At 35.0% G+C, this 27,258-nt stretch overlaps 1 protein-coding gene across 1 annotated transcript; it reads right to left on the bottom strand.

Annotated features, from left to right (window-relative positions):
- On the bottom strand, positions 1-26,273 carry LOC137394071 (E3 ubiquitin-protein ligase rnf213-alpha-like). The gene is made up of 14 exons (XM_068080790.1): positions 26,140-26,273; positions 25,932-26,053; positions 25,704-25,799; positions 15,594-15,700; positions 14,328-14,547; positions 13,885-14,069; positions 12,103-12,231; positions 9,283-9,385; positions 7,873-8,026; positions 1,613-1,781; positions 1,434-1,493; positions 892-1,036; positions 343-475; positions 1-46 (listed from the first exon to the last, which is right to left on the bottom strand). The coding sequence occupies exons 1-14, from the start codon at positions 26,271-26,273 to the stop codon at positions 1-3; spliced, it is 1,803 nt and encodes a 600-aa protein (XP_067936891.1).
- Between the last annotated feature and the right edge of the window lie 985 nt (positions 26,274-27,258).

The raw sequence follows: 27,258 nt of genomic DNA on the forward strand, positions 1-27,258 counted from the left end.
CTATTTATCTATAATCCGATCAGATGGGTAAGGTTTAGGAAATTTTCTACAAATAACAAAGACTTGGTAACATATTTAAATAGGTTTATATGTGTTTTGTATCGTTATTATACTTAAACGACTCCAATTGAAAAATGGTTAAATTTGTTGATGAGATTTTGGTACAAGGGTTTGCGACGGCCGTTGATGAATAATTTTCGTGTGTTGTGTGCACATATGCATTTATCATAAATCTCCCAAACAATCCGCTTCGCTCGTGTTTGGTTGTGGGATAATTTAATATGTTGTGAATATGTCTTACATTCAGACGCATTTGCATAAAAGCCATTTAGTGAATAATACCTCCCCATCATGTTAAAGTTCTCGGACATTGCCAGCTTTGCCTCATCTAAAGCTCTCTTGAGATTTCTAGCGATGCACTGCTCAGAAATAATCTCTTTTGTATTGCAATCGACAAGGCTGTAAGGCTTGGCAGCTGTAGAAATATAACAAAAAATAGTTTGAATCTAAAAAGAATACTACTCACTGTTTCAATTGCTCTTTTTCCTTGATTTGAACAATTACGGTATATACAGTGGATGAGCCAGTAAAATCACACGCATAGTTTTTATTTGTCTGCTGCTCAATAAGCCGCAAGTCATATGATTTTATTTACTCATGAACCGTGATGATATGAGAAAATAAAACTATTGTTTTTGTTATGTGAAGCACTAATTAAATTAAACTAACTAAATGAGTAAATTTGAGCAAACATCTTAAACTCTCACATAGTTTACAATAGCGAAATACAACATACAGCCGTGGGAAGCCTCCACATAAAATCCAAGGAGAGTAAATTTGAGCAAACATCTTAAACTCTCACATAGTTTACAATAGCGAAATACAACATACAGCCGTGGGAAGCCTCCACATAAAATCCAAGGGGAGTAAATGTAGCACCATCCTCATTAAAGAAGAGATATGGGTGGTTCTCGCTTTCCCATGTTTTTTTCATGCTCAGCTGATTTAGGAGATTAGCACTGCCAGCTTGTCCTACCTATAAAGTTATTAGAGAAAAACTAGAGGCTGAACAGCGATATACATAAGTGCTATATAGTAATTTTGTTAAAAACTGCTTTATAAGTTAGACATAGTTTCTCATGTTCTTTTGCAAAACTCCCTATATAAGTTGAACAAAGCTATAAAAGAAAAAGAAATGATATATGGAACCCAAGCGTGAGAAATGATTTAAAAGACAAAATTGAAACCAGAGCGCTAACAACAAGCTGAAGTCTGGTCACACTGCACTGTTAATTACAAGATATAAACTTGAAAGAGAGAATATTCAAGAAATGAATAAGATTTAGCAACTAGTTTACATAACAAGGTCAAACAAAAAGAAAGTGACCCAAAAAAATTTCAATACATTAATTTTTGTAAATAAAAAACTTCACCTCATCAAGATTCAGTCCAGGCGTCTCTTCAGCAATTTTCAATGAGCGAGTGGCAAAGTCCTAGAAACACAAATATTATTATTGTGTGACGCGTAAGCATGCCACGAAGCGTGTAAGAACAATATAAATAGGTAGGAATCATTTTAATCAGATACACTGCATGAAATCAGATGAAATACCTGTGCCATCTTGAACATGAACTCTACAACAAACTTTCTGAAGCCAGGCATATCACCCGCGTGGCTGTGACTGCAATATGGTGATGCTTGCACTTTGAACAGCTGACTACTGAGAAAGTAGACAAAGTGTCGAAGTTCACTCCAAGTAGGATTTGCTAGGCCACAATTTCTACAGGAAAAGATTTATATTTGAATAAAAATTATAATCGCAATATAAGATGAGTAAGTTAGAAAACATTTAAATTGCTGCACACATTATTTTTAAAAGAAACCAAACTGTAATTTGGATATGCCTTGGTATACACTAGTTTGGTTCTTATATTACTGTTAATTGCAATATCAGTTTTCAAAACTATTTAACGAACAAAACCGTTGAAAGGTACAAGGCAATCACTACCAGATGCATATTTAACTTACTTCTGTGACAAGTTTCCTGTAGCTATAGCTATGTATGTGAATTTAAAGCTTTTATTCCACCTACATATGTAGATTATCGCCTATTAAGAGATAAGTCCAACTACTACTCAAAGAAAATCAATGGTTTATTTATTGACTGCATATGAAACATATGGCTGTCAAAATAACAATGTAATAATGCACTGATGAAGGCAACCTGTTTAACTGGTCAGACAGATACACTATTTTATATAATGTTCTATGTGTATCATATCTTTAATACAAACAATAGGAACTAAAACAATTATGAATGGGTGGCTAAAAGTTGTTTCGGAACTTGAAATGTTTGTAAGTAGATTTTTTTCATAAGCAGAGGTTCCACTGCAATTACATGTACTTCCAGTTATCAGTCCTCCCAAATAATTAGGATTGACCATGCACTTTTGTTACATTGATTTGTTTGTTTTACAAACAAATTTGTGAACTCACTTGCCTAAAATTTGCACTAAAATGGCTTAATTTATTTAAAATTTCTATAAAAGTTGAATTTATTACTATGGTCATATAGTACACCAACAAAAAAATTCAAAAAGCACATTTCACCAACATAATTTATAAATTGGATTTAGCATAAAATTGCTGTCATAAATTGCTGTAAAATTTAGCATAAAATTAAAATCTTTAAAAACCACTCCAGTATTCACAGAAAGTCTATCATCAATCAATAAAAGACTGTTTAAACTTAACTGTATTGTTCTTGAAGGGGTATCGACATAGCATAAATTAAAAAAAAAATTGCTCTCTGTTGAATGATTATTGGATATACTTTAATTAAAGTTTGATTTACTTTAATAGCGCAACATATAATGTTGAACTGACTTTAATGCATCCAGAATAGTTTGAGCAGATAATTAACCTTTACAAAAAGGCAGAATCAGCAGCAGAGTGAGACAATTCCTAAAATATAGAGTTAATGCAACTCCAACGTCTGATTAGCATTTCCTGGTTACATAGTAGTTAAAGAGATGACAGTAAATAACCACTAAAATTAAGTCAAAATATGTTGCAAGTACGTATATATTTAGCAAGAATAAAATTAGAAAGACCAATTTACATTAGGATAGTCAAGTTGTCTTTTATCACCAAGGTTCCAATGTCTAGCTAACCCTTTCAACAAAAATAGATTTTAATCACATGTGAGTAACAAATATGATCTAATGCTTAGGTAGAAGCAACAATAAATGGGTTTATTTCAACGGCTGTAGATTAACAGATACAATAATACTGGGACTAAGTTTGGATAACGCATGCTCCTTGACAAGCAAATATAGTAATACGCCACTCTTGAACTTTGAAAGCCAACACAAACATTAAATTTAGGTCCACTTAATTCATTCATTGCAACAGATGTCTTACAACATTCTTGAAAAATTTCCAATATTTTATATGTCATGTTCTAGCTTTGTTTAAGTAAAAATTTTGCAATGGGGCCCCTAAAATAAAACCTATCCAAGGAATTTACAGTTAGGTTGTAAGTACTTCTACTTTAAATGATAAAAATATTGAAGTTGATGAAAATAAATTTTTAGGCATTACAATTGATAAGAATTTGAGTGGGTCCTCACTCACTCACTAACTCGTTCGCGCGCACGCACACACACTATCTCTCACACACACACTCTCGCTCGCACTCTCTCTTGCTCGCCCGCCCTCTCACTTGCCCGCCATTATTTATAAAAAGTCTTTTGGTTACCCAACTTTCGATTTATTTTACGACTAAAATTTTTTTTGACTGCTGATAGAATGTATCGTTACAAATCACGTATTAGAGCACACAAACTGTATCATTCACAAACATTTCAAAAACCTTCACATTATAACACCCGATTTCAATCATCCTCACTTCCTACTCCTTTTTATTCTTCATCTGCTGGTCAACGAACATCCAACTTTGTGATGTCTGTACTGTGGAATAAATTGCCAGCATCGTTGAAATTAATAAAACTTATTGGTGAGTTTAAGACAGAAATAAGGTTTCACCTTAGCTCTGCTTGGTGAGCATTAGTGTCTACGCCTTATGCTGTCGACTTGGGCCTGCGACCGGTTTATCTCTGCTATTTCGCACTGACCCCATCATCTCTCCTTTGGTTTGGTTTGATTGTTGATATACAATTGTTTGAAACCTTTTTTTGTTTTTCTCTTTGTATGTATGCAATTGTATGTTCTATGTTTTTGATGAAATAAATCACACACGCGCCACGCACACGCGATGCAAACGCGCCACGCGATGCAAACGCACCACGCCATGCAAACGCGCCACGCAAACACGCCACGCCCCACACACGCCACAAACGCGGGCCATGCATGTCCCCAAGGCACCCACTTACGCACCCACTTACGCACCCACTTACGTACCCACTTACGCACCCACCTACGCACCCACCCACGTATGCACACACGTACGCACACAAAAGTGAGTACTTCTATATAATTCGCTATAGTGTAATTTGGACCATTAAGTGTGGACAGTTATATTTTGTGCTTTACTTTATAAGCACTACTTACAACTACTTACAACTACTTACAACTAATTACAACTGCTTACAACTACTTACAACTAATTACAACTACTTACAACTAATTACAACTAATTACAACTACTTACAACTAATTACAACTAATTACAACTACTTACAACTACTTACAACTACTTACAACTAATTACAACTACTTACAACTACTTACAACTGCTTACAACTAATTACAACTGCTTACAACTAATTACAACTAATTACAACTACTTACAACTAATTACAACTAATTACAACTACTTACAACTAATTACAACTAATTACAACTAATTACAACTACTTACAACTACTTACAACTAATTACAACTAATTACAACTACTTACAACTAATTACAACTAATTACAACTACTTACAACTACTTACAACTAATTACAACTACTTACAACTACTTACAACTACTTACAACTACTTACAACTACTTACAACTACTAACAACTAATTACAACTAATTACAACTACTTACAACTAATTACAACTACTTACAACTAATTACAACTACTTACAACTACTTACAACTAATTACAACTAATTACAACTACTTACAACTACTTACAACTAATTACAACTAATTACAACTACTTACAACTAATTACAACTACTTACAACTACTTACAACTAATTACAACTAATTACAACTACTTACAACTACTTACAACTACTTACAACTAATTACAACTACTTACAACTACTTACAACTGCTTACAACTAATTACAACTGCTTACAACTAATTACAACTAATTACAACTACTTACAACTAATTACAACTAATTACAACTACTTACAACTACTTACAACTAATTACAACTAATTACAACTACTTACAACTACTTACAACTAATTACAACTAATTACAACTACTTACAACTAATTACAACTACTTACAACTACTTACAACTAATTACAACTACTTACAACTACTTACAACTACTTACAACTACTTACAACTACTTACAACTACTAACAACTAATTACAACTAATTACAACTAATTACAACTACTTACAACTAATTACAACTACTTACAACTAATTACAACTACTTACAACTACTTACAACTAATTACAACTACTTACAACTACTTACAACTAATTACAACTAATTACAACTACTTACAACTAATTACAACTAATTACAACTACTTACAACTACTTACAACTAATTACAACTACTTACAACTACTTACAACTACTTACAACTACTTACAACTACTTACAACTACTAACAACTAATTACAACTAATTACAACTACTTACAACTAATTACAACTACTTACAACTAATTACAACTACTTACAACTACTTACAACTAATTACAACTAATTACAACTACTTACAACTACTTACAACTACTTACAACTAATTACAACTACTTACAACTACTTACAACTGCTTACAACTAATTACAACTGCTTACAACTAATTACAACTAATTACAACTACTTACAACTAATTACAACTAATTACAACTACTTACAACTACTTACAACTAATTACAACTAATTACAACTACTTACAACTACTTACAACTAATTACAACTAATTACAACTACTTACAACTAATTACAACTACTTACAACTACTTACAACTAATTACAACTACTTACAACTACTTACAACTACTTACAACTACTTACAACTACTTACAACTACTAACAACTAATTACAACTAATTACAACTACTTACAACTAATTACAACTACTTACAACTAATTACAACTACTTACAACTACTTACAACTAATTACAACTAATTACAACTACTTACAACTACTTACAACTAATTACAACTAATTACAACTACTTACAACTAATTACAACTACTTACAACTACTTACAACTAATTACAACTACTTACAACTACTTACAACTACTTACAACTAATTACAACTACTAACAACTAATTACAACTACTTACAACTAATTACAACTACTTACAACTAATTACAACTAATTACAACTACTTACAACTAATTACAACTACTTACAACTACTTACAACTAATTACAACTACTTACAAATACTTACAACTAATTACAACTAATTACAACTAATTACAACTACTTACAACTAATTACAACTACTTACAACTACTTACAACTACTTACAACTACTTACAACTACTTACAACTAATTACAACTACTTACAACTAATTACAACTAATTACAACTACTTACAACTAATTACAACTACTTACAACTAATTACAACTACTTACAACTACTTACAACTACTTACAACTAATTACAACTACTTACAACTACTAACAACTAATTACAACTACTTACAACTAATTACAACTGCTTACAACTACTTACAACTAATTACAACTAATTACAACTAATTACAACTACTTACAACTACTTACAAATACTTACAACTAATTACAACTAATTACAACTACTTACAACTACTTACAACTACTTACAACTACTTACAACTAATTACAACTACTTACAACTACTTACAACTACTTACAACTAATTACAACTACTTACCACTACTTACAACTACTTACAACTAATTACAACTACTTACAACTAATTACAACTAATTACAACTAATTACAACTAATTACAACTACTTACAACTACTTACAACTACTTACAACTAATTACAACTGCTTACAACTACTTACAACTAATTACAACTACTTACAACTAATTACAACTAATTACAACTACTTACAACTAATTACAACTAATTACAACTACTTACAACTACTTACAACTACTTACAACTAATTACAACTACTTACAACTACTTACAACTGCTTACAACTAATTACAACTGCTTACAACTAATTACAACTAATTACAACTACTTACAACTAATTACAACTAATTACAACTACTTACAACTACTTACAACTAATTACAACTGCTTACAACTAATTACAACTAATTACAACTACTTACAACTAATTACAACTAATTACAACTACTTACAACTACTTACAACTAATTACAACTAATTACAACTAATTACAATTACTTACAACTAATTACAACTAATTACAACTACTTACCACTACTTACAACTATGTAAGCAACTGACATCATACCATGTGAAAATGGCAAGTTGTTTAGCACTAATAATGAACCTATAGAGTCATAACTAGTTTGATTGCTAAAGAAATCAAGTAGTTGATAAAAAATGAGTTTTAATTATTATAGCTTTAAAGACGCTTTAAAACCGTAGCAAATGGTCATCACAAGTTCGCTTTTAAAGCTAGGTCATGGTAAACAACAATCCATTTTTTGTACATCCATCCTACCTTATGAGTAGTCCTAAAGCATCTGAATGTTTGTCAAACATTTCTTCTGATAGCGTGTATGAGCTATCCTTCTCTTCCAGGCAATGCAAGAACTTGAAAACGATTTGCCATTCCGCCTTCTTGAAAATGGCGTGGTCAAACCCGAGGTATCCCCCTACAATATGTAGAACGATGTACATTCTCTCTGAAAACACGCAGGCCTAGAGAGCTTTAGGTTTAAACGGATAATATGATTGTTTAAGTGATGAAAAGCACTTAGGATGATTGGCTTAAAACTTTAGCCATGGCTGCTACACCGTATTCATTTGTTCTATAAAAAAACGGATCAGTTTTAAACTTGGAAATTCTGGTACGACAACTACTACGATTTTTACCCGATCATTCTATGCAATTTCTATTCAATTTACAATGGCCAATCTACTAGATTTATATACTATATAACAGTAAATACTACATATTGCTAAACTCACTAAGAAAAGATGTGAGAGCAGGCTTTAGTGATGTTGTGCGTAACACAGATATGTGTATTTGCGTATCGTTATGCATATTTTGACCCAGATATTCACTATTTGTCCGGTGAATCCATTGTATCTCGTGTCATTTAATGGGTGAGCTTGTCACCTTGTAAACGGGACATTCCGGGATCAAACCCCCTGCAATGTGGATTTTTCATTGCTGGATTTTAATCCCTGAAACCAGACATTGCCAAAACCGGACACAGGGATGAAAACAAGAAGACAAACAAACACTGAGAATTATACAGATTATAGTGTCTGCAACTGAAAACACAATATCCATCTTAGCACTCTACTACTTTTCCAGATGCCATGGTATGTTCCTACAAGACAGCTTAATGGCTCAGCACGCCCGAGATCTACCGAAATGGAAGGCCACCAAATTTAATAGCCTGATTTTAATAGCTCCTAGGTTGATGGATCAACACTGTATACCTTGGCCTGACTGATTGCCAATCTCGCCTTTGGACATGTTCCCGCCGCATTTTTATATGTATTGTGTACTGACACAATTGCAAGGAGAGATAGTTTAGCCGACTGCCCCGTATATTTAAGGGTAGATTTCCCCCCACTGCCAGCCGGCATCCCAAACTAGAAATCTATTTTCGAAAAGGCCAGAATTTTGAGTGCCAAAAAATGTAATACATAAAATATAGCACATTTGAATAAAATAAAACCTATAACAAAATACACATACATAGTTTATACTATACGGTACTGTACAGTCCCATACAATTGAATTATAATGAATAACAGTGTAAGTAATCTAACATGGTAGACGACTCCAAATATTAAGAAGCAACAGCCACAATATTCTACCTCACAATGTTATATAGCTTTGTTATCAATTCTCATGGTTTAAAAATTGTAAGCTTATTTAAACAAAATCACTCACTTGGCAACGACCCATTCGGACCATATCGACGGAGAACTTCATCAGGTGTGTAACACATGGTAGTTGGGAGCAAGTCAAGTACCTCATGAACATTTTCGCCTTCCTAAATGGAACCAAGGCAACAACAACATAAGCAAACTTATAGTTATCCTTAAAAAAAGCTATTGACTAAAATGGCAAAAGTTTTAGTCTGTAAAACCTGGTTTAGTAATGCTATCTTATGTCGCAGTAACCCAGAAGCAACAGCTTTTTGATGAAGTGTATAGATTTTTCAGACTGTTCAAGTTTTTCAGCTGATAAAGGCTCTAGGTTACAGCATTATAGGAGCTGCTAGAATACCAAACCAACAAACGAATGTATTCGGAGTAAATAATATACTACATATCATGTAAAATTGAAAACAGGTATAAATCTATATAAATCAATAAATCTATTGTTGAAAGGTTCCAAGAGGGACAGAGCTCCATTCCGTTAACGTTTAGCCAATGGAATGACCAGGAATGGCAAGCTTTTGTAATAACTCAAAACCTGCTACATTATTATTGTTTTCTAGACCATTTTAATTCACTATTTACAGTAACTACCCAGGAGCTTTAGCAAATTAGATATGCCAATTTGGCACATTCACAAAGGCAATTGGCTAACACCACAATTGACATTTTGCATGAGGTGAGCTAGAAGATGCATAGATGATGATGGCTGGAAGATGATTGGCATGTTAGCTTAAGGTATTTGTTGTACAGACAAAAAACACAATTTAAAAAAATTATTTCGGCTATATGCGACTTTTAAAAAAAATAAATTAATTCAAAATTGTTCATAACTACACATTTTAATAGTAAACTATTATTTTTAACTTCCGAGTTTGACTTTACTAAGGTCACAATGTTGTTTTGATAACAACATAAAGGAAATTGAAACCTTCAGTTGTAAATGTGAAATTAACCCTTTTTATCCTCCGTATGATATTAAGCAGATATAGATGCATCAATTCAAAAGTATTTTATTAATATCACTAACTTTTAGCTTAAACAAAAATAATAATCAGTAGGTTGACCAGAGTTAATTAGCGATCTTTGACACGAGACACTCTTGCAATCAATAGCTACAAATGCATAACAAATATGTATTAATTAATCAAATATCAATATGGGTTATCATTTTTATAATATCACAGCAATTTCATGACAAGTCTGGAGTTGGTTTCAAACAGTATCATTTCATTGAATATCCTCCATCACCCTATTTATTGGATTCAACATACAACTACTAATGCTGGAAACAATGTACAGCTGCTTCTGAGATAACATTAATACATTGTATAAAGCTGCCTTGAGGTTAGTGCAATTATCAGTCAGTGCACAAGCTTTTCCATCATTCAATCTCTAGTGAAATTACACTCAATTTCATAGAAGCTGTTAATAGAATCTGCTAATAGCTTGCACAAACATTCGATACATTTCATATGATCATATATTGTTTTGAGCCAAGGTTTGTTTTGTAGCAAAATCTTAAGATATTACAACTGTATAACATTTTGTGAGTCACTTATGACATGATGAGCCCAACATATTTATTGCGTTGCTAACGGTATTGGTTGAAATAAAATGAGGACCCATATGTTGTAAATGATGTCTTTAAAACAAAGACAGTGAATGCTCCTATAACATAAACTTTCTGTAAAGTACACTCTACTTAACGTTATGAATTTATGTAAAGTTTTTGTGTTATGTGAGAAAATCCATATAGCGTAAAGCACCAAGTTAATGCAAGTTTTCAAATTCCATTTAAATAATGAGTCCCATTTTCTTGAAAATATTGCTTTTTTCTTAGCACTAATTGCGTATATGTACTAGTACCATTGCAGTCTAGAGTGCAGTGACAGATCGGTAGGTGAGTAGATAAAGCAAAGAGAATAGTTAGCTGCACAATTATTCAGAAATACCCTAAGGTAATCGAATGGCGTAGGTGCCAGAGAGTCAGCCAACATTCCGAATGTCAAGAGTTAGTCTCGTTGAAATCAATTTGTTATCTTAACCTCAAACCATGGCTTTGGAAAAAGGAATGGATAGAAAGACACCATCCTTACGATAGCAAATATGGTTTTGTTTTACTTTATTCAAGACATATACAACATTTTTTCATTTCTTTCCATTGCAGACCTTGCTTTATAGAAAAAAATGAAAGAAGGATTTAAATTGACATTGAAGGTGAGTGCTCCCCCTAACATGAAAACAACCGTATTCATGAAACCTAAACCATGTGAAAGTGATGAGAAAAAAGAGAAAAGTTATCAATACAAACAAATAATACCACAGTTACTGTACAATCATTAAATTAAAGAGTTGGGTTTAATTTTTTTATTTAGGAAGGAGGTGCAAGGAGTGAGTTTGGCACGATTTTGGAGCAGATTAGGCAAATTACTATATTTTACTGTTTATATTAGGCAAAATCCTTGTAAGTTGATCGGTCTCAGAATGGATGATTTACGTACGTTGTGTGGCCGTCTACCGTATTCTTATCAAAAACTTGCTGACTGCGACAGCAAATGCTGGAAGAGCAAAAGAAATTTCAGTAACCACCTGTTACAGGCAGAATGAAATTTACCAGCTTAATTAAACAGAATTTGAATAACTTGATAGTCTTGCTGTGAAAGAATTGAAGTCGATTGTCTCACATTATTCATTGGCTGATTATATTACAGATAATAAAAATCTGGCGCTGCTGTGCCGGTAGAAAGTAGACTATTTTAAAATAAGTTAATTTTTACCTAATCATATATTGTGCATTGCTAGCTGAATGCTAGATTGTTCCTGTTACCTTGGTAAATGGCATGCATTCAATGATGTAGTATTGAGTAGGTTGAGCCTGCCAGACAACACCTTCAGAGTTGACAAGACTTCTTAGGATAATCAGGTTAAACAGCAACTCATCCACCCCTGATTCTACCTGCACAGAGTAGATTATATATAGAGATAAAACGATAAGTAGAGAAAAGATAAAACAGAGAGACCATAGTTGAATATGTCATACACATGTATGACATAAAATGAAAAATACACACATATATGTATGACATATGGACATATACGTAAGTGTGTAAAGGAAACTGCCGGTTCCCTTTACACTCAACAAAACAGTCAAGTAATAAACACACAGTGTTAGCCACCAATCTACATGTATATATTTGTATTATATATATAAATATGCATGAATGTCTAGCCATAAACGATGAACAAACATGAAAAGAGCGTGTGCGCAATACGACTCTGCCAAAACGGTAGCGCTCGCCTCGCTTCTTTTATGCGATTCTATTTGTTATTATGCTCCTCCCATTTTTTTAATGCTCTGTCTTCTGTTTATCTTACTCAGTTGTCTGAGTGTTTTCATCGATGACTGAGCCTTTTCCAATGGCAGAAATGCGCAGTCGGTTGACCAAGGTGATCAGGAAATCGGTCTCTAGAGCCCTGGTCACAGCCCTCTGCTGTAACATGTATAACTATATGTATATTTCTCAGCGTTTGTTTATTCATTTGTCGTTGTATATGTCATCTTTAACTATAAAAATCTTGGAATAAAGAATCCAAATCGCAGAAGATTTGATCTCAGACCCTCCCATTCACCAGTCCCACGCGTTACTAATTCAGCCACACGAGCTTGATAGATTTGCAGGACGATATATGTCGCTATATGGGCGCAAATACGCTACTGCTTTCCGTTACGACGCAGCGTCATGGAAAGGAGTAGCTCTTATTGGTAAGCTTACTCAAATTATCCATTGACAATGTGCCAGGCTAATAGCAAGTGGCAGGTAACTATCATTACCTCTTAATGTTTATAAGCTGATTTGTAATACCCGAGCAATGCCGGGTAGCACAGCTAGTGTATCTATATAATTGCAACTAGGGTTTTACCATATTACTAGCTAATACAATATATTAATACGAAAATAAAAGGGCCCTACCTAAAATTGGAGCAAATAAGAATAACACTAATTATAGGAAAAATTTGTACAAATATACACAACTATTATCTATAACTAGTATATATATATATACAATTTTTGAATTTTATCAACTCAATGAAACACGATGCTTTTTCGTGTTTTCTTGAACTTCTAATTTTGATTTTTCGTAGGTTCTTTTCACGTGGTCAATTGTATTATCTTCATAGGAAGAGCCTCGACATTGTCTCTCTGTTCGGTCAGAAAAAGGCAGCCCGCTACTCCATGTTTTACATATATGTACCTTTGGCGAGAGGTACCAGTACCGTCGTATTCAATGTTTTGATGAATAGCTTCTGCTGGAACAGTAACCTTTTTTACACACTTTTATTCACGAACTGTTATTATTAATTCAACATATTCAGGACTTTTATTTAGTTTTCGTATTATTTAGATCGTATTAATTGCATCATTACCGAATCATATTTTATTGTAGTCGTAGCAAAACAGACTTAATTTAGCTACTACTTGCTAATAATTTCACATTTCCACTTAAACCCTTTTTAAATTTATTTGACCATTAAGATTTGGTCTAGTAACTGTTTTCATTGAAACAAGGCAAATATGAGCATTGACGTGTTATTTTCTTGAAGACCCACCTCATGCGCAATATCAAAATGGATCGTATGATAACAATCAGCACCGTATCCATTGCCAAGATCATCATTAAGCCTCTTAATGATGACATCTGTGTCGACTGTCTTATACACTGGAATCGTGATATCCTTTCCAGAGAGATGCTTGTTTGTTCGAACAGCAGCACAAAGGTTCTTCTTATGAAGCGATTTCCCGACACCAGCCCTCTTGGAACGAATCAGTCGTGCAAAGGAGCTAAATTGAAAACAATGAAATGCAAGAAATGCATTGCAAAGCAATTCTTGTGGGGTAAAAGAGGTTGTAAACAATAAAAAGCATAAGCTAAAATCCTAATCTTTTCCTTACCCATCACCGGCAGCTATGCAAGGTACACGATTTTTTGCTTTATCCACTTGAAGCATTTTCATCACATAACTACCGATACATGTTATCTCAGAAAACTGATGGTTCTTGACCAAATATTTGTCAAGGTAGGCACGAATCCTAGCGTCTCGTTTTTCCTCAGCGTAGATGAATGCCAGGCCATAATCCTTGACCGTGTCATCAGCAGTGTTGCTAAGTCTAGTCTCAATGACTCTGCAGACGTCATAGTTCAGCAGGTGGCAGTTCACCATACAGTAGTAGGAGTTGGGGTCTGCCAAAGCACGGTTGAGGAAGAGGCGAACCTACAACAACAAATACAGTCAAACATGGATAACTCGCCCTCGGATAGCTCGAACACATGATTAATTCGAATGGTTTTGTTTGGTCCGTTCCCACGCAATGATAAATTGCTTCAAATCACTCGACCTCAACTTCGTTAACTCGAACAGTTTTTTGCCCAACGGCTACCAAGACAGTTGTTATCACTTTAGAATATCACTTTATTCCAAGCCATAGAGATAACCCCCAACTTTTAGTAGTTCGTAGGCGTCTTTATTACCATCATCGGCAAAATATTTTCGTCAACAATTTTTTTAAAGGTTTGGTGAAATTTTATTTTTACCAAACATCCGCTTAGCGATGGTCCGACGAAGGCTTGGAAAAGCCAGGCAAAATTTGCATAAACTTTTTAAAAGAATCGGCAAAATTGTTCTTGGTTAAAACACTCAAAAGAAAAAGATGTCTTTTTTGGAGCATTTCAACAGCGATCAAGTTTTGGCAATTTTAATCTGAAAAAGTCCTGGCAGTCACATCACATAAAACAACAAACCAATTTCAAGTGACAGAAAAATCTCTATACTTTCTGATAAAAAAATTTTAAACTTTACATTAGAAGCATTTAATTTGAAACAAGCCATTCATGCTTTTGATTTATATAATAGTTTGTATATGTACATGTATCTACTAATAAATACATAGACTTATGACAGTGCTCTGATAATTTGAATGCTCTGATAACTCGAACACTTTCACTCGGTCCCGTAAAGTTTGTGTTATCTATGTTTGACTGTATGTGTATTTTTGTTGCAGAGTTTTTAAAGCTTTCAATCGACAGTATTTAGGCATCTTGACCTCTGCAGTTGAATACTAAAAATAAATAATGCTTCATCAGCTACAAAATACGCTCTTAGCAGAATAAATCAGGCTACTGACTAAAATCATATCTCCAGTTATATACTTAAAAGTACATGCTGTAGACATTATTATCCCAAAAAAAGAGATAAAAGCTTTGACCTCTTCATGGTTAAAACTGTAAAAAAGGTACTCTAAACAAGCGAAATAACTTCACCTCCTCAACGCGAGTTTTTGTGTTGCACAGCAAAACTTCATTTCGGGAAAGTGTCTCATATTTCTCATCATGTTCGTAGATTGTCAGCACCATCTGGTAGATCTTGCCTTATTAACAATAAGGAGATAACAAATAAATTCAGCACATCAGACAAAATCGGAATGGGTAAGGCTACATTAACATCGCAACAAGTCACATGCAATACTGTCAGTCTTTTCAGGAATATATGGCGATCCCATCTAAGAATGTTAAACTTGAAAGACCATGTCTAATCATGGTCCTCTAGTTCCTAAGTATCAATTGATCATTTCTTTATGCAACAAAATAATAAATTTTTCTTTAATTTTGGACGGCTTATAATAGTGAAGCTGCCATAAAGTAACATCATTATCCCAAGTCTACAGAGAGTGATCACCAACATTAGAGGGAGTGTAACAATGTCTATGGACAGCATATAATCTTCATGCATAGATCATCACTTTTGTGATTTGAGCACTCTTATGCCAGCACATTGACTTTCTTAAAGTCTATGTGCTGACAAAAGTTTGCACAGTGTTAGCACAGACACCTATATATCCTATGTCATATATAGGATTTTATACATCCTATATATGTTTATAGATAGAGTCAAACATGGATAACTCAAACTTCACGGGACCGAGCGAAAGTGTTCGAGTTATCAGAGTGTTCAAGTTATCAGAGCACTGTCACAAGTTTATGTATTTATTAGTAGATACATGTACATATACAAACTATATATAAATCAAAAGCATAAATGGCTTGTTTCAAATTCAATGCTTCTAGTGTGAAGTTTAAAAAACTTTTATCAGGAAGTACAGAGATTTTTCTATCACTTGAGGTGATGTGACTGCCAGGACGTTTGCGGATTAAAATTGGCAAAACTTGATCGCTGTTGAAATGCTCAGAAGAAAAGACATCTTTTTCTTTTGAGCGTTTTAACCAAGATCAATTTTGCCGATTTTCCTTCAAGTTTATCCGAAGGTTGCTTTGCTTTTCCATGCCTTCGAAGGACCATCGCTAAGCGAATGTTTGGTATTTGATTTCTTGCAAACTTTTGAAAAGTCGTTAACGAAAATATTTTGCCAATGATGGTCATAACGACGCCTAATAACTACTAAATTTTGAGGTTTATTTCTGTGGCTTGGAATAAAGTGATATTCTAAAGCGATAACAACCATCTCGTTAGCCATTGGGCAAAAAACTGTTCGAGATAACGAAGTTAAGGTCGAGTTATCTAAAGCAATTTATCATTGCGTGAGAACGGACCAAACAAATCCATTCGAGTTAACTATGTGTTCGAGCTATCTGAGGGCGAGTTATCCGAGTTTGACTTTATATATATCCTATATGTATATACATGTATATCCTATATATAATACAAATATATCTTATATAGATCCTGTATATATATATATACAGATATAATATATATTTATTCTATAAATATATATACCCTCTGCTTATATCCTATATATATCTTTTATGTATATATATATATATATATATATATATATCCTATATACATATATTCTATACACAGTGAAACTCGGATAACTCTCCCTCGGATAGCTCAAACACATGGTTAACTCGAACGGATTTGTTTGGTCTGTTCCCAAGCAATGATAAATTGCTTTAGATAACTCGACCGTAACTTCGTTAACTCGAACAGTTTTTTGCCATATGGCTACTGAGACAGTTTTTATCGCTTTAGAATGTCACTTTATTCCAAGCCATAGAGATAAACATCAATTTTTAGTAGTTCGTAGGCGTCACTATTACCACTATCGGCAAAATATTTTCGGTAACAACTTTCCTAAAGGTTTGCAAAAAATCAAATTTTATCAAACATCGGCTTTGGGATAGCCCTTCGAAAGCAAGGAGAAGCGAGGTGACCTTCGGATAAACTTGAAGAAAAATCAGCAAAATTGGTTTTTGCTAAAACGCTCGAAAGAAAAATATGTCTTTGTTCTGAGCGTTTCGACCACGATTAAGTTTTGCCTATTTTAATCTGAAAACGTCGTGGCAGTCACATCACCTAAAACAAACAAACAAATCTCAAATAATTGATAATATTTATACTTTCTGATAAAAATTGTTAAAACATTACATGAGGCCCCTTAACTTGCAACAAGCAATCTATGCTTTTGATGTATACATAGTTCGTACATGTATTGATAAATACATGCACTTGTGACAGTGTTCTCATAACTTAAACGCTCTGATAACTCGAACACTTTCTCTCAGTCCTGTGAAGCTCGAGTTAGCCGAGTTTCACTGTATATATACTTTATAAGTATATATACTATTAAATATATATACTATTATATATATATATAGGTATATATATACCTGTATATATATATATACTTTATAAGTATATATATTCTATAAATATATACCGTAAAGGCATATATCTAATTGCCAGGCACTCTATTTTACAACCCTTCCTCTACAGTAGCGGTCAATTGGAGGTAGCTTTCAGACATAGACTAGCGTTGTATTTTTTAAATGGCGCGTCAAAACTTTTGTAAGATAAATTTAGCCCTTATACGGGCAAAGCGAATGTCACCTATATTCTGCCCTTTTCTTCCGGTTGAGTGATAAAAAACCCATACGGATGCAATGAATCTGCTAACTTGCCGCCAACTTGTCAAATATCTCTATATGAATATGCACGGAAAAACCAAGAAATATCTTTACCAGTTGATATATATTGCTTGCAATTAACATACAGTGATATTATACCATGTGTCCTGCTTTGCAATTTGTTGGAGCTTTAAATTTTTCTTTGATTCTAAATTTGAATACATATTTACATTTTGTATCTATATATACGCTTGTTACATAAAAGCTCATTGCACTTAATGCTATGTTTGCTACAGCTTGCAGCTAAAACTAGCTTTTTATGTGCAATGGAAAAGGAGGTATGAGTGTCGATCAATTGTAAGATCAGATTACCGCAATGATGCTATCAAATAATATGCTATAAATCTGCAAATATATAAGTTATAATGATGATCTATCAAAGGCTAAAAAGATATATTCATGAACAAGTGACTTAAACGAACCATGCTTATACTAAATACAGAAACAAAAATTAACTTTTTTTAAACAAAAATAATTTAATCGTTTGCTAGGATAGCTGCGTTGTGATTGTTGCTTTCAATGGAACAAACATCTTTTGGTTGTCCAATACCTTCCACAACATCTTCTGACCTCAACTCTTCTTTTGCACAGCATAACTAATCAATATTAGCATTCAAACAATTTTGGCAAAGTAAAAATGTTCCACGCTGCATTTAGCACAAACGCAACGCATAAAGGTTTTGCTCGCTTAATGTAAGTTACCTTTGTACCATTGCAAGTACAAACCGCTTTTATATACACGTATTTCGACGTATCAGGACCGCGTTGAACATGAAACTACTAATAGCCTGAAACAGCTGTTAATTATTTCTATGGGTTTGCTTTCAAAGTTCTAACGAAAAACAAGCTAAAAGCTTTGGAGTTGGATGACGACAGAATTGATTGTTATTGATGTAAACGATTCATTATTAATGGTGTTAATTAATTAATTATTATTATTAATTATCTATGGTGTTGCTTTCAAGGTGTTGAAGAAAAAAACAAAGCTTTGGCGTTAGAAAACGGACTTTGATACGGCATTCTTGAAGAGTATTCTCATTGTTCATCAAACCACTTTAAAGTCTTCAGGTTAGATTGTAAACCACATTATAGATGAATTGGAAGACAATGGATCAGATTTAGACCTTGGTGACTTCGAATCATTACCAATAATTACGAGCAATACCGAAAGAATTAATTGTCATTGGTGTACCCGAGCCATTATTGGTACCACTTTGTGGACGATTGTGGATGATTGTAGACGTATCACTTTCTATTATGGGTTCATAAAGATCAAACATAATGAATGTCAAAGTGGCCATCTAATAGAGGCGGTGTTCAGATAAAGGGTGGCACTGTATTTTTCAACCCTTCCCTATATAATAGTGGCGTTCTACGAAAGATAGCGTTCAAATAAAGATGGCGGTCAAATTGAGGTTTTATGGTCTATATATATATCATAAAACCTCTAATTCAACGCCACCTTTATTTGAATGCCACCTCTATTTGACCACCACTGTGAAAGAAGGGCTAAAAATAGCTCGCTAACTGAATGCCACCTCCATTTGACCACCACTTTAACAATCTTTGATCTTTACGAACCCATAATATCAAGTTATCAGTAGAAAAGTGTCCACAAAATCGTATTAATAATGAATCGTTTACATACATAATAAATAATTAATTCTTTCATTGACCAACTCCTAAGCGTTTCATTTTTATTTGTTAAAACTTGACTTTGAAAGCAACACCATAGAAATAATTAATAACTGTCTCAGGCTAATACTAGTTCCTTGTTCAATTAATCTTAATACTTCCAAGTACATGTATATAAAAATTGGTTACAATTACGATGGTAGATGAATAACTAGTTTTAGGTTAAAGGTTACATAATGCATTTGTGCTAAACGTATTGCTTTGCCAAAAAATTGTTCGAACGCTAATATTGACAAGTTCAGCAGTGCAAAAGAAAAGTTGAGGTCAGAAGACATTGTGGAACGTATTAGACAACCAGAAGATGTTCATTCCATCGAAAGCAACAATCAGAAAGCAGCTATTCGAGTAAATGATGCAAAGATTTGTTTTAAAAGCGTCAGTTTTTGTTTCTTCGTGTTTTATAAACATGGTTCGATTAAGTAACTTGTTCAGGAATATATATTTGTAGCATTTGATAGATTATCATTATATAACTTGTAAATTTGCAGATTTATAGCATATTATTTGATAGCATCATTGCAGTTATCTGATCTTACGATGGATCGACACTCATAACTTCTCCTCTATTGCACATAAAAAGTCAGTTCTGGCTACAAACTAGCAAACATACCAATGAGTGAAATGAGCTTTTATGAAACATTGTTAAATATAAATATAAAATACGTCTTCAAATTTAGAATGAAATAAAAATTTAAAGCTCCAACAAATTGTAAAGCAGTACACAGGCTATAATATCATCGCAGGTTAATTGCAAGCAATAGATATCAACTGGTAGAGATATTTCTCCGTTTCTCAAGACATATTTATTAAGAGATCTTTGACAAGTTGGAATTAAGTTAGCAGATTTACTGCATCCAAAAGGTTTAATATCACTCCACCGGAAAGAGAAGGCAAAATATAGGCGACATTCACTTCGCCCGTAAAAGGGCCAAATTTATCTTCTCAATCTTCAGACGAGCCATTTGAAAAATACAACGCTAGTCAATGTTGGAACGCCACCTCCATTTGATCGCCACTATAGAGAAAGAGTTGAAACATAAGGCACCATGGCATTCAATTAGAGGTTTATGGTAACTGTATTCTGGAGTAATAGATGTCTTACAGTTGTATTCTCACTGTAATGTTCTTTATTCCAGTACTGAGTTTACAATGAATTGGTAGGAGACATCCCAAGTATATATATGTATAGATAGCTGTTAGCAAAAGTATTATCCTTGAGTTATACATAAATAGCCAGCTATGTATAATGACATAGCCAATACCATTTGTTATGTAATGCCCTGGCTAAATATTGTAATGTCCCAACACCTCCCTGCTAGCTTGAAATTTTATGGTTGACTTCAGCAATTAGCTTGTCTCTTTGAGCATCTGGGATTGTCCCTGTTGTATTCATTGCCATCAGGTAATCTTGGATTTCGTCTTTTCGGCTTTGGTGCTGCAGCTGTAGGCAATTGTTGCGATTGTGGAAGACTGCTTGGAGTGGTTGGTATTTCGACAGGTGGTTCGGCATCTTCTGGTGAAGCATGTCTAGGACAAAGCTGTTCCAGATGTCTCTTCCAGATGGGTCCTCTGGGTAGTACTCTAACATTGACTATTCTGCTGCCGAATACCTTGATAACAACAGCTTCCACCCATTTAGGCTGTTTATCTCTTTTGGGTCCACAGTATAAAGCATAGCATGGTGTTCCAACTGTGTAATGATGAACTGTTTTAGTTGATCGGTTATCCTGCATCTGGTTGCTTTGAGCCAAGTGAACTGGTGATGGCAGTAATGTGTCGAGCTTTGTTCTGATTTGTCTCCCATTCAGCAGTTCACTGGGTGAGTAACCATAAGACAGTGGCGTTCTCCTATACATCATTAAGAATTCTTGCAAAGCAGACTGAGCTGAGAGATCCGACTTCTTGAGTGCTTGTTTGAAAGATTGCACTAGCCTTTCTGCAGCTCCATTGGTGGCTGGATGGTATGGTGCTCCTGTCAGGTGAATGATTCCCCGATTTCTGCACCATTCTTGAAATTCCTTGGAAGTAAATGTAGTTCCATTATCAGACACTATGGTATGTGGATATCCAAAGTGAGCAAAGTCATTCTCGAGTAAGTTGGTAGTAGCTTTGGTTGATACTGAAGTGGTAGCATGTATACATGGATACTTTGTGTATGCGTCCACTAACACCAACCAGTTGGTTCCCATGAAGTTAATTGCATAGTCAACGTGTACTCGGCTCCATGGTTTTTCTGGCATTATCCAAGGGTGATTTGGTAGACGATCCGGCTTGTTTTGATGCTCATTGCATGAAGTACATTGGTGTGCAGTATATGTGATGTCTTGATCCATCCTGGGCCAGTAAACAGCAGTTCTAGCAAGTTGCTTCATTCTCTGTATGTCAAAGTGTCCAAGATGTAAGAGTTGGAGAACTTGTCTTTTTAGAGATAGTGGTATAACAACTCTTGTTCAATACATCAAGCATCCGCTATCAGCTGACAATGACATCTCAAGTGTTCTGAAGTCTTTTACAGAATAGCCTTCAGTCATGGTTCCAGCCATGGTTGCCGTCATGCTCTTTGGACCATCCATCCTTCAGATATCTCATCACTGTGCTGAGTACAGGATCCTTAGCAGTCTCTTTCTTCAGACTACCAGGATTTGTTGGATTCAGCTGACTTTCAATGTGTTTGATTGTGCAGACTGTGTCAATATCTTCACTTTCTTCCTCCCCATCAAACTTGTCATGTCCAATGGGTAAGCGACTGAGTGCATCTGCGTTTCCATGTTAAGAGGATTTCCTATATTCAACGGTATAGTCATATTGGTTGAGAGTAAGAGCCCATCTTGCTAGTCTGTTTGCTGCCATAGCGGGTGTTGCTTTGGTTGGTCCAAACAGCGCTAGTAGAGGTTTGTGATCCGTCACCAAGATGAACTTCCTCCCATAGATAAACTGGTGAAACTTGTTAACATAGTGCACAGATGATAGACAGAGCTTCCTTTTGAATTTGACTGTATCTTCTCTGAGTGTCGGTGAGCGTCTCGCTAGCGTGAGAAATTGGCCTTTCACTGCCTTCTTTGTATTGGTGAAAGAGTACCGCTCCTAGCCCAACGTCTGATGCGTCGCAAGAGATCCCGATATCTAGAGAAGGGTCAAAATGTGCCAACACCGTGTTGTTGCATAGCATCTCCTTCAGCTTCAAATATGCAGTCTGCTGTTCCGTATTCCAGTTCCATTGTTCTCTTTTCTTGAGTAACTTCTGGAGAGGTACTGTAATTGTAGATAGATCTGGTAGAAATTTGTGGTGAAACTGAATCGATCCCAGGAAAGATTTGAGAGTAGCCACATCGGTAGGTGCTGGCATCTTCTTTAAAGCTTCTACTCCAGCTCCCTTGGCTATTCCCTGGTTAGAAAGTTGATGTCCCTGGTATTCCACAGTTTCTTGTGCAAATGTGCATTTCGCCAATCTACATCGTAGTCCTCTGTCTTGAAGTCTTTGTAGAATCCTACAAAGGTTCCTCAGGTGATCTTCAGCTGTGTCTCCGCTTACTAGAATGTCATCAAGATAAACAGCAACTCCTGGAAGATCCTGAGTTAGTTGTTCCATGATTTGTTGAAAGTATCCTGGGGCAGAGCTAATCCCAAATGGTAATCTCTTCTGTAGCAGAACTCCTCTGTGCGTGCTGAGAGCTAATCTCTTTCGACTTTCAGGTGTCAAAGTAATCTGATTATACGCATCAGCCAAGTCAAGTTTAGTGAAACCATGTCCTCCTCCCAGTTTTCTCATCAGATCTTCTGGTAATGGATTAGGTTGTCTGTGTGTCTCCAGCTGATGATTCACTGTTACAGAGTAGTCTCCACATACTCGAAGTTTTCTTTTGGTTTGTCCAGGCAGCCGTGATTTTCTAATTGGTACCACTGGTGTCCCATAAGAGTTGAATTAAACTGGTTCCCATATTCCTCTTGCAATTCCGGCATCATAGGCTTGAGGTAGATCCTCTTGAATGGCAAAAGGTACTGGTCTGGCTTTGCAGAATATGGGTTGTGCATCTTCTTTGAAGCGGATATCCAATTCAAAATCCTTCAGGCATCCCAATTCTTTTTTGAAAATATCAGGAAACTCTGAAGTAAGTCTTTCACATGCGGCTCATAGATTTCCATCGGATTTGATTTGCTTAATCTCCTGCGATTGACATTTGTTGATTAATCCATCCACTGAGATTCCAAGCTGTCGAATACTATTTATTCCTAGAAGGTTGAGACTTGGTATTTTGCTTACGACAAAATGTAATTGCTTCTCATGTTGATGTGAATCTAGCTTTGTTTTGATGAGACAGACTCCTAGTATGTCGATCTTGTCTTTGGTTGCGAACTCATAATGAACTTCTGAAATTTTGAGTGTAGGGCTCCCCATTTTCCTCCAGTTGTCCAATGATATGAAGTTGTCTCCCGCTCCAGTGTCCACTTACATAGTCATTGCGTGACCTTGTAATTCAAGGTTGACATGTAGCTGTGGATTAGTGTTGACGGTTTTGACAGCCTTCACTAAGTTCAGAGGCTTAGCACCATTCCGCTTTTTATGGCAGACGATTTCTAGATGTCCTGTAAGTTTACAGTAATGGCAGGTAGATTTCTTATATCTGCATTCGATAGATTTGCGGTTAGATTTTCCACATCGGTAGCAGTTCTGTTGATCTGCAGATGTTGACGATTTTGAAGTTGTCGTCTTCTTGTTTACCACCTTGACAGGATTTGCTGCACCATAGACTGTTTCCTTTGCCACTTTTGCTGCTTCCTCCATTTCCATAGCAATTTCGATAGCTCTGGCAAAAGTAAGGTCTTCATCTTTCAATTTGAATAGTGCTTTAAGTATTGCTTCATTCCCGACTGAGCAGATGAATCTTGTACGTAAAGCTTCATCTTGTGCATCGGTAATACTTGCAAAGCATGTCTTATTCTTGCAGCAAACTCTTGAATTGTCTCTCCTGGATTTCTTTTCATATTGCTCCAGTAACGATATCTTTCTAACAAGGAAAGTTCTAGGGTTATTTTGAGTCATCATGTAATTCTCAATATCTTCTATTGTCAGTTTGTTGACTTCTTTCTTTGGAGTTTGTTGATCTGACCAATCAGTTAATTGTTTGTAAATGACTTTTGATTGATTGGTTAGAAATATCTGTGGAACTCGGTCTTCAGTAATAGAATTGGCTCCTATAAATGTCCTGAAGCGCAGTAAATAGTCTGTCCACAGCTCTGTATTTGGGTCAAAAGCAGTAAAATTAGAAGTAGTTCCTCCTGCTTTTATTTCGGTCTTCTGCGTTAACAGTTCGACCAGCCCTCTATTTTCTTCTTTCTGCTGCTGTCTCTGCTGTTCCATCTGCTCCTTCTGCTGCTCCATTTGCTCTCTTTGAAGAGCCATCTGTTGAGTCAGCAGTTGAATCAATTGCTCAGTTTGAGTAGACATTGTAAGGAAAATCTAGAGTAGAGTTGAACTGTAGAATGTCCAGCTGAAGAGTGTCCTTGTTGCTAATTATATCCTTGGTCGCCAATATTATGTTGTGTTCTCACTGTAATGTTCTTTATTCCAGTACTGAGTTTACAATGAATTGGTAGGAGACATCCCAAGTATATATATATGTATAGATAGCTGTTAGCAAAATTATTATCCTGGAGTTATACATAAATAGACAGCTATGTATAATGACATAGCCAATATCACTTGTCATGTAATGCCCTGGCTATCCATTGTAATGTCCCAACACTTACATTCTGGAATTGCAAGCAAATTTGGTTTTCCACGTGGTAACCAATCTGGCGAACTCCGTTGCTCGGCTCTTTGTTTTTGCTCGGCAAGTTTTTGTGCTAAAAGAGCATAATGATCATGGTTTACGTAATATATAGTGTACACATCATACATTTTTTACACACAAAAACATTATCTGGCAATAATGGTTTATATGACGTGTTGGGAAAATATAAAAAATATACACTAACCATAAACATGCTCCAGCACATATCCAAGATGGGCAATGCCAAGGAAGTTCTTTATAGTTGCACTTGTCTGCTCGATGAAGCCATCCCACAAGCTGGCAAGGTTTTGCTCAAAAGTCTGACCACTGTATAATTCCAACATATTTACCTTGAAATGTTGTCAATTTAACTGGCAATGATAAGCAACATACACATAACTAGGAAAACTTACCCCGCTTGCATGAGCTGCTGAATGAGTTCAGAGGAAGTCTTTAGTCGCTGTGCACTCAGCTCCGCTTGTTCAGCCGCTTCAACTTCTTCCAGGTGATGCTCAATTTGTTTTGTGTACTCTTCTGTAAAACACATTAGTTTGAGGATACAGTCCTACAGTGTTTCATTTTTGACAGAATATTTACTATAATAGGAGCAGTGTCCATCCATCTGTTCGTAGCCATGCTGAGAGCGTCACAAAAAAGATTACCCCGCACAGGAATCAAACCCGAGGTATGAGTTCAAAAGTAAGCACACTACCACTACACCACACGGTTGCCTCACCTCTTCACGTGATAACTATGCATTTACTGATTACATTTACTCATTCAAAACGATCTCTCACAGTGCACGAGACTGCCAAGTGTACTAGTAGCCATAACGACTAAAATAAATGACAAATAATGCTAGTTGGCCAGTTTCACTGTCTGTCACTTCAACGTAGTGTTATTGCATAGACTGTTGTGGAAGTCTATGCAATAGTAATGCTATTACATACGCTGTCACAGCATTAACACACAATAGCAATGCTATTCCATACGCTGTCACAGCATTAACACAATAGTAATAATATTACATAGTGTTATGTTTCTGCACAGAAGCAATCAAATAGAGTATTAAAGTAGAGAAATGTGGTTTATTGCACTCTCCAGAGACAACTGATTTGATAACAGAAAACCCAAGTATTTATATGTTTGGTCATAGAAAAGCTTTGTAAAAAGCTACAAGCATTATTAATAGCTATAATGAGACAGTACTATATAATATTAGCTTGTATAAAGCTTTAGCTAATAAGCATAATGTTTGTTGGCAAAGTACCAATAATACTTGGCACTTGCATGACACCTCCTCACTAAGCTAAAGGTTCTTTCTGGTTCTCTTAGACCTTCGGGGTTTGTCTCTGCTATACTCATCTCCATCAGGTAGACGAGGGTTGCGTGGTCTTCTTCTAGACGGAGGTTGCTCTGTTACAGTTGTAGGGGCTGGTAGTTGCAGTTTTGTCTCCTCTGTTATATCAGGTTTATCTCCAGGGTCTTGATCTTCTTCTGTTGAGTATCTTGGTCTGAGTTGTTCAACATGT

Source organism: Watersipora subatra, chromosome 4 (assembly GCF_963576615.1).
Source record: "Watersipora subatra chromosome 4, tzWatSuba1.1, whole genome shotgun sequence".
Classification (NCBI taxonomy): Eukaryota; Metazoa; Bryozoa; class Gymnolaemata; order Cheilostomatida; family Watersiporidae; genus Watersipora; species Watersipora subatra.